At 38.1% G+C, this 9,786-nt stretch overlaps 1 protein-coding gene across 1 annotated transcript; it reads left to right on the top strand.

Annotated features, from left to right (window-relative positions):
- The first annotated feature begins 2,668 nt into the window (after window positions 1-2,668).
- LOC104073404 (tudor domain-containing protein 15-like) lies at window positions 2,669-8,645 on the top strand. Its single transcript, XM_009573147.1, has 2 exons — window positions 2,669-6,199; window positions 6,585-8,645. The coding sequence occupies exons 1-2, from the start codon at window positions 2,669-2,671 to the stop codon at window positions 8,643-8,645; spliced, it is 5,592 nt and encodes a 1,863-aa protein (XP_009571442.1).
- The last annotated feature ends 1,141 nt before the right edge of the window (window positions 8,646-9,786 follow it).

Below are 9,786 nucleotides of genomic sequence, written 5' to 3'. Positions count from 1 at the left end.
GTGAGAGCTGATCTTTCCGCCGCCATTTTGTCGGTACGGGGTGGGTGGTGGTAGTGGGTGGGTGGTTGTTGAGCTCGGTGTGGGGGTGGTGTAAAATGATCGTGCTCTGACGGTTATGGCTCTCACACGTCGCTTTCGCGCTTGTGAGTGGTAAGGAAGCTGCTGCTGTTGCTGCTGAAGGGTGGCGGTCTTCACTTTCGGGTCTCGGCTGGGGGGGGGGGCGCGCTTTTTTTTTGGGCGTTGTCGAGTCGAGCCCGGCTCCGCTCCTCTCAGGCGAGCGCTGCCGGGGGCGTCAAACAGCCCCGGTCAGAGCTGCTGCTTTGGAGGGCAGCGCAGATACATTAAGCTGTCGCTTGTGTCCTGTATTTGGTTGCATTTAAAAGCCCTTTTATTGTGTCGTAAGTTTGTATGGTAGTAGTGCATGATAGAGTATAGATTTTGATGGCTGAAGCATTGCGAACAAAAATAAATGTGTGATCATTCTTGCTTAGAAAGTAGGTGGTAGATTATCTGTGTAGTGTTTTTCTGACTGGTGTGGTTTTTGAACTGCAGTGACGAAAGGATAGTCTTTAGGAAGGTGGATTCAGTTTTTTGAAATCTTAACATTGTAATTAATCTGGGTATGAGAAACTCTTCCAGGGTGTGTTTGTTGGGCAGGAGGAGGATTTAGAGAAGTAGTACAAGAATTTAGTTTACATATATTTTTCTAACGATTTTTCTATCATCTTTTCTTGTAGAGGGATGCAGAGTTGTTAATAAGAGGGCTGAGGTTTCTAAAAGATGTGTTCTGAATTGAATAAGTCCTAACTGGTATATAGGTGAGTAAAAAGCAAAAAGTCTTTTTGTAAACTGTAGAAATGTGACTGTATCAGAGGGATGCTGTTGTTTGGGCTGTGGCAATGGGCAAGCAAATGTTGATGCATTGTTTTCGTTTGTTACGTGTTTCTGCAACCAGAGGTTTGTTTCAATGGAGGGGAAAAAAAAAAAAAGAAGAGGGGTCCAAAGCATCAGTGATGCACCTTCAGAAGTTTGATTCTCTCTAAAGATCAGGTGTTTCTTCCAGGCAGACAGAACCCTCTCCTGAAGGCTGTTTTCTTTCATTAAAAAACCCCAGAATTTAGCTTTCTATTTTACTACAGGGAGAAGTGAAAAATAGCGGGGTTTGTTTAAGAAGGTATTTGTCAGACCTGGATTTGGTACTGCTTTTACTGGGAGGTTTTTTTGGGTGGCCAGTGGTTTTGGTTTTGGTTTGTGGGTTTTGGTTTTTTTTTTTGAGAAGTCACGTATCCTCCCTCCTCCTGCCTGAGATGTTCTGGTAAGCTTTACAGTAGGATTGCTCATTTATTTATTAATTTTTATTTTTTGTGGAACTAGAATGGTAGGGATCAATATTTACTCTGAAGACAGATTGTATGATCACTAGCTACTTAATGTATGCTTGTGATAAAAACTATAGTGGCAGTTCTGTTGAAGCCAAGGAAGATCTTGCTCTAATAACCTGTAGTTGAAATTGAAAGTTTCACTTTCAGCTTTACATAAAAATTCATAAATCGAACATATGCCTTGTCCAGTCTGTCCTTGTGTGTTTATCCCGTCTTTGCATTTGACAGATGTGGTCTACCCCTAATTACTTTGTTAGAACAGCATTTCATTTCATAGAATTGCTTGATTAAATTATGGATATGCACAGCCTTTTTAAACAACATGAAATCACATGGAACTGGAAGCTGATCTTGAAGACCAGATTATGGATGAAGGTCAGAGAAGTATCTGAAGGGTTTGAAGATACTTAAACTGTCAGAATCTGGAGTGTTGAGACAGTACAAAACACCTGGCACAATTGTTAGTTGATGGGCAGTGCAGAAATGTTGGACATAAATAATGCGTTCTGTATGTCCTTGCAATTATGAAAACTTAAAATACACTACAGCTATACCTGATAGTGTATAGACAGCCAGATTAAGTAAACAGTAAAGCACAGAGCTGTAAGATGTCATTGATTTGAAAAAGTGATTTACACAGAAAAGGCAGGGTGAGTAGGGCTAGGAGTCCTTGGTCATTCACATATTAAAAAGAAAGAGAGAAACAGAGTGGAGATATTTTTGCAGGTAAATTCTCATTGTAACTGCAAGTCCAGTGCAATGAAACATTGAATTGGATCTCCTTTGGAGAGATTTGCAGTTAAATTTACTGGATGTAAGTAACTTCTGTGAGATGAGCAGAGTTTGTATAAATAACATGAATTGCTTTCCACTCTTTGGTTTTCTTTGAGCAGAAATACTTTTCTTTGAGAAGAAATACAGTTATTTTTCTGGTTGCCTGTCCTGTCCTGTTCTGCGTCTCTGCATGTCCGTATTGTGTCATTTCCTGCCCCACCCCCCATCCCCCCCACTTTTCTGATACAATCTTTAATTCTCTGTGTTATTCTGGGAACAGCTTTCTGATTACAAATTATTCTCAAGTGATAAAATTAGTCCAGCCGCAAGAGCAAGTAAGAGGTGCTTTTTTTCAGATGTTATCTGAACATGTCTTTACAGAGAATTGTGTGAAGTGTGATAGTATGCTGTTAAAGCATTTTGAAAACAAATTTCGTGTAAGGAATCAGTTGACAAAGAAAAAAATATGGAAAATTATCAAGCTGATGTTACTCCTTTTCTTTGCAGACAGAATGGAATCTCTGACTCCCTCACCAAACACAGTAGATATGAAACTGAAGATAACTCATATAGAATGCCATCCCGAATGCTTGGTTATAGTGTTCCAGGGTCAATACAAGGCAGGATGTGAGCTTGACTATTATATACTACAAAATGAAATACAACGTGTATTCAAGGTAAAAGATAATGTTCATGTTGGTGGATCTTGTTTGGTGGAAGACACAGAAGGAAAATGGCATAGAGGAAGAGTTCTAGAAAAGAGAGAGAATATCTGCGAGGCTTTTCTTATGGACACTGGGCAAGTGCTAGTGGTTGAGGAAACGCATCTTGCTTCTGCTTGCGATGAATTGTTTCAGCTGCCTCCAAAGGTGGTTTTGGGCGTTTTTGCAAGCATACTTCCTCTTGGAGAAAAATGGGGTCCAAAAGCTATTAACTATTTTTCATCTCTGGTAGGATTACAGATTACAGGTCATGTGAAAGCTGTTATGCCATACCAACTGTTTATTCTAGAAGTACCAAAGATCACTAGTGATGTTCTTGAACTGCAGTTAGGAAAATCTATTGATGGAGATTCATTTTGTCTTGTTGTAGAAACTTTAAGAGCGTTTCCCCAGGAAATGCTTTGTAAGAGGGTGCCACAATTGTTTCAACAGAAGTATCCAGTCAAGAAGTTGCTTACTTTCAGTAATTCTGAGAAACCAACAGATTTTTGGCCAGTTCCAGGTGATCTCTTTCCACGTCTACCTGTTGGCAGTAAAGAAAACGTAAAAATAACTGTTGCAGTAAGCCCAAATAAATTTTACTGTCAGATACAGAAATGGCAGAAAGAGCTGGAAGATTTGACAGCAGCTATGCATTTGTACTATGAAGCTATCACTACAGAAAATAATAAATCTTCTGATAATTTAGGGCTACTCTGTGCTGCCAAAATGCAAAATGGACAATGGCATAGAGGAGTGATAAAACAGCTTCTCTCTGACCATGTGGAAGTCTGGTTTATGGATTTTGGCAATATTGAAGCGGTGCCATCTAGTTGCATTCAGAAACTTAAAGTAGAGTTCATGGCGTTACCAATGATTTCATTTCCATGTGCGCTGTCTTGTTTTGGTAGTCAGGATGAAACAGTAAAAAAAGTTCAGCTGAAAGAACTTATACGGGCCTTGATAGAACAAACTTCGGTGTGTGTCCATGTTGATTTATTCAATGACATTAAATGCTTGTATTACGTTACGCTGCAAAATCACAATCTTGGAATTAATGCTAAGCATCCAGAAAACCTGAATGAGGCAGCTGCATCATGTGTCTCGCTTTTGGGAACAAAAATCACAAGTATTGCTGTAAACTACAAACAATGTGATGAGAGATACAATTCATTTAAGAATTGTACTGGAAATAAACATACAAAAAACTGCTTACCTGAACGGGATATTTCTTTGTCAAGCCACTGCAAAAGAGTAGAAATGCAAATGAATTCCTTTTATACTGCTTTTGTGGTATATGTCATAAATCCATCTGACTTCTGGATTCAAACATGTGAATATCAGAATGAATTTCAAGCCTTGATGAAAAATATTGCAGATGCATATAACCGATGTGGAGCTGATGAAATGGTCCTTAAAAACCCAGAACCTGGATTGCTGTGCTGTGCCCGGTATAGCAAAGACATGCATTATTATCGGGGTGTTGTCATTGAAGTGCTTCATGTAAATGTTACTGTTTATTTTTTGGACTTTGGAAATACAGATACAGTACCCTTTTACGATGTGAAAACATTGCTTCCTGAGTTTTCTGATTTACCAGCTTTAGCTGTGTGCTGTGCGCTTGCTTATACGTTTCCTATTGATGATATGTGGGTTAAAAAGGAAAATGATTTCTTCAAAGGCATTGTGTTTAACAAACTACTCCTGCTTCATGTCATTGGAAAGCAAAACAACAAATATATTGTTCATGCACAGTATAAGAATGGTTTGCAGCATAGAAATGTTGCCACATGTATGGTTCAGGCTGGATATGCTGAATACTGGGAAAAGACACCAGATTCTGTTCTAAATTCAGCAAAAACAATTCAAGCCCTGAATCCCCACAAATTAAAAAAAGAAGTAAATGCACAGAGCATCTGTAATATTCGTAAAAATAAGGTATCTGGAAATGGAGAGATATTTCAGAAGGAAAAATCATTAAGTGTGCCTTCAGTGCTGAAAGAATCTGTTGTGTTGTCCTGTTTTGGAAAAGGTGCTATCTCTAAAAGCCGTAAATTGGTACGTGAGAAAAAATTATTTTATAAAGAATTTGTGTTTAAACCAGGAGCTGTTCTTGAAGTGGTGTGTTCTTACATTGTTTCCCCAGCAGATTTTTCATGTCAGTTGCAAAGTAAACTGCCAGAGCTAAATAACTTAATGGAACAAATTCAGACTTACTATAAAGAGCATATCAGTCCTTACAAAACTGGACAGGTTGCCTGTGTTGTTAAATGTCCCAAGGACGGGAGGTGGTACAGAGCAACTGTGGTGCAGCAAGTATCCACAAACGAATTTGATGTGTTTTTTGAAAGAGTTTTGCTTAAAGATCTTCAAGCTGTTCTTCCAGATTTCCTGACTCTGGAAAGTCAAGCATTTCGATGTGGACTTAAAAATGTACCCTTACAGACTGACTCACTTAATTGGTCTGAAAAAGTGTGTAGACATTTTGAAGACTTCATTTCTGCTTCTAGAGGACCACTGACTTGCATCATTTATGCTCTTACTCTTGTAAGCCCCAACTGTTTATGCAATGTAGTTGACTTACAGACTCCATTTATTAGTGCAGAGGAATTCCTCAGAGAACGTGGTCTCAGCCAGTCTGAATATATTGGCCTGAGAAACCTTGCATCTTTGGGTTCTCTGTACAGTTTTTGCTACTCATCTTTTAATATAAAAATTGGAAGTGAGGAGGAGATTTATATAACTCACATACATAGTCCTTCAAAATTCTATTGTCAGCTTAATCGAAACACTGAAACGATAGATGCATTGATGAAGAAGGTTAGTGTCATAAGTAAAATGTCAAATAATGCGAAATATGATACCAGCAATACGCGATTATGTATAGCCAGATATTTTGAAGATGGTCTCTTTTATAGAGCTTTGGCTTTTCCTGTGGAATCAACATCCTATCTATGTGCTGACTTTGTGGATTTTGGAAATAAGAGTATGGTAGAGAGAGACCAGCTGATGCCTATTCCAGACTCTGCCACTGACCTAATATTCACACCCATGCAAGCTATTAAATGCTGTCTGTCAGATCTTAGGGAGACAAAAATTCCAGCAAGAGTTACTAGATGGTTTGAGGAAACATTCCTTTGTAAACTGCTGAAGGCTGTAATTGTATCCAGAGAATCAGATGGACAGATTGTTGTGGAGTTGTATGATGGACAGCTCAAAGTAAGTCAGAAAATTAAAGAAAAAATATCAGAAGAATTGGCACTGAAAAATCATACGGAACAGTTTGTTGGAAGTGATGGAGGAGTGATATGTCACATGGAATGTGACAAAGAAATTAATAAAGTAACACTTAAAAATCCTGAAACAGTTAAATTGAAAACTGAAGTGAAATGCCAAGTATATGATAAGTATTATCAGAAAGATACTGGACAGAATTTTGGAGATGAAGAGCAAACTGCATGTAGCACACAAAAGTTGTGTAGTGGGTCCTCAAAACCGCTAACTTTACAGGACAGTCAAGAACCAGGTTTTAGAAATACTGTCAGTGCTGTTTTGGAGCACAGAGAGGAACCTCTGGTTGGAGAGTGTGCTTCTCACTCAGTCTGTCATCCTGCTTTAAATTCAAAGGAAGTAACTGTAAATGCTCTCTCTGAATCTCATAATGAGTCAGGAAAGGAGTAACGAAAATACACCTAAATTAATCAGTCTTCCTCAACGTGATACTCAGGTGAATTCTGAAGTAGTAGGGTATATTTCTCATATGAATAGTCCATCAAGTTTCTATGTTCAGCTTGCAGAAGATGAAAACTTAATAATACAACTAGCAGAAGAATTAAATGAAAGCATTGTGAATATAGGTCATGAAAATTGCTTAGATGAGCTCATGGTAGGGGATCTCATTGTAGCACAGCATGACACTGATTGTTTTTACTATAGAGCAGTTATTAAAACTCTGCAATCAGGAAACTGTTTTGAGGTAGAGTTCATTGACTATGGTAATGCAGCAGTTGTAAGTCCTTCAAAAATCTGCAGGCTTCAGAAAAAGTTCTTGACTTTACCGAGGCTCAGTGTTCATTGTTTCCTTAGCAGAGTAGTAAGTGTTCCTGATGAAAGCTGGACTAATAAAAGTACTTCCTATTTTGTAAGCAGAATAAATAACAAGCCAGTCACTTGCAAGTTCTTACAGCAACATGGAGAGCAATGGGAAATAGATGTAATTTGTGATGGAAAGTCTATGTCTAAGGACCTTCTGCACAAAGAAGGCAGGACAAGGCAAAACACACCAATGCATAATCGGGAAAATAGGCCAAAACAAATTCTGGTAACAAATCGTAATCCTCAAGAGAGAAAGTCTAGGAATGGTTTAGGTGGTCAAAGTAAAACTAAAGCTGTTAGGAGAAAAAAAAATTCTTCTAAAACACCCTTAAATGTCTTTCCTCAAGATCTAAATTCTGGACAGGTAGAAGGAGCAGAAGTAATTAATATTTCAGAAAGTGGAGAATTTCATGTACAGTTACTTAGAAATTTGCAAATATTACATGAGTTAAATGTAATGCTTGTCAAAGAAGCACAAAGAAGTGATTTGCTTAGAGTGGATGACATTGAAGAAGGTTTGGAATGCATGACAAAATCTGAAAGGAACTTGAAGTGGTATCGATCAAAAGTGTTAAAGAAATTTGTCAGGGAGAAGTTAATGCTAGTTTTTTTCGTGGATTATGGCAAGTGTGAGATGGTGTCTTTAAATAATGCAAAGATGCTCAGTGACAAGATTAAAAGTGTTCCTAAACAAGCTGTGTTTTGTAAATGGGTTTGGTTTAAAAAACTGAAGAAAATTCACTTTGTCCATGTAGTAAATGCACTCCTGGATCATGAAATAAGGATCTTGTTTTTGAGATACTTGGAATCCTCTCATATCTGGGAGGTAGATATTTTAATAGGAGAAATTCTGCTTCAGGAGTATTTGAACCAGCTCTTAAGTCATTGTCAGACTGGACCAGAAAAATCCAGTGATACTGACTATAAGGAGTTTGGTACATCATTCAAGATAAATTCAATCACATGGATGCTGCTGCAGAGTGGCAGAAGGTATCCCGGGTTTGCAACTGCAGTTACTGATCCTTCAAACTTCTGCATCCAGTTTGAAGTCTTCTTTGATTGCATGAAGAACTTGTCTTTGCTGCTCTCTGACCTTCCTGACAACTTGCCAGCTTTGCCAAAAGAACTTGTGGCTCCTGGTGCTAGCTGCTTGATCAAGTCTGAACTGGAAGCACAGTGGAACAGGGCAGAAATTAGTAAAGTAACAAGTCAGTCTGTTGTTCTTACATTTATTGATTATGGCTTTCTGAAGAGCATCCCTTACTCTGATATCCATAAACTTAAAGTTATTCCAGAAAGTCTGTCTTATTTACCACGCTTGGCACACTCTTGCTCTTTACATGATACAGTTCCTGCCAAGGGGGAATACTGGAGTGATGAAGCTAAACTTCTGTTTCAGAAGCTTCTTAGTAAACCCGGTCTGATATTTCATTTTAAACACTATGGCTCTGAAATGAAATTAGAGGTGGATGTTCTGTATGAGGAGAACAGTCTAGCTCATGCCTTAATTGCTGCTGGCCATGCAGTCTACTCTAGAAGTAGGTGCTGCCTCATTCCAGTTGGCAAAATTAGATCGGAAAAAACAGATTTGCAGCCTAAGTGTCCAAATTCTAGTTACTGTGCTTCCCTTTGTGAACCAGATTATAATGATGACAAAAACTCCTATTTTGCTGATAGAAATAAAGCAAAGTAGTGAAACAAAAACAGTATCCGAAGCATAGGACTATCTGTGATAAAGTTGCAAATAAGGAAGTCTGGTAAAGTGAGTGCTGGAATGTCTTTAACAAAGGATCTGAGTTCATATAACACTGAAAGAAAAGAGAAACTGCAAAAGAAGGACAATACTGTGAAGAAGTTGGGTTTTTTCAGCATTGTGATGATAAGAAAAGTAAAATTGACTTCATACAGAGTAAATCTGCTACCAGAAGCACTGGTTGAGACTTGTGATTCTTATGTTCCACAGTCTAGAAAGACTGTGTGAAGATACTGTCAAAAGAATTATTTGAATAATAAGTAGACTGCAGTTAGGAAAGTACTTCCTCAATGTGTTAAAAAAAAGATATAGATATCGCTCGTAGTGTATTTTTTTTCCTCCAAGATCTCGTTATATTTATTTAGACAATCATGGTTTTGGGAAACTTTTCTGTCAGAATGCTTTTACAATTTATGTATGTGTATATATAAAACTTAATTTGTAGTAACATCTGGTTTACAGTGATGGTGTCTCCTTGTTTTGGATGCTCAGAAAACAAAGATGCCAAGCATATTCTTCTCTTTGTTTCTATTTCCAAAATTCCCTGTGAGCGTCTTTCTCTTGTTAGGAGAAAGTTTACTAACAATAAGCCAAAAACTTGGATACCCATTTATGGGAGAGACATCCATTAAGTTGTTTTCAGTTAGCCTTTGGTGTAAAGATGCCATTGACCTCTCTCAAGGTTCTCTTGGTATCTGAGTTACATCACAATTGGGGTCGTTCTCTCTGCTGAGTGCGCTTGTTCCCCTGATCTCTCTCCTCCATCCTCCCCACCCATCTGTCAAAATGAAGAGAGGAAGTTTTCCCTATGCACTTAGTCTGTTTTTATCTTGAAGGGCAACATTCAGAGCCTTTTCCTTTTTTTCTTCTTTGTAGGAGAAGGAAATTTCAGGAGAACTGAAAAGCAATGATATGCTGTATATGTCTTAGAACTTTTTTTTTTTTTCAGTAACCATTCTGAAGTTATAAAAATTCATCACGTTTCCTTTTTTCTTTTTTTTTTTTTTAAAATTTTTTCCCCCGCCTCCTTCCTCAGTTGTTTGGACAAAGATAAAGCGTGAAGAGGCGTGAAGTGTGAGGG

Source organism: Fulmarus glacialis, unplaced genomic scaffold (assembly GCF_000690835.1).
Source record: "Fulmarus glacialis isolate BGI_N327 unplaced genomic scaffold, ASM69083v1 scaffold37892, whole genome shotgun sequence".
In the NCBI taxonomy this organism is placed as follows: Eukaryota; Metazoa; Chordata; class Aves; order Procellariiformes; family Procellariidae; genus Fulmarus; species Fulmarus glacialis.
The sequence above is the reverse complement of the archived record's forward strand: the minus strand, read 5'-3'. Positions and strand labels throughout refer to the sequence as shown.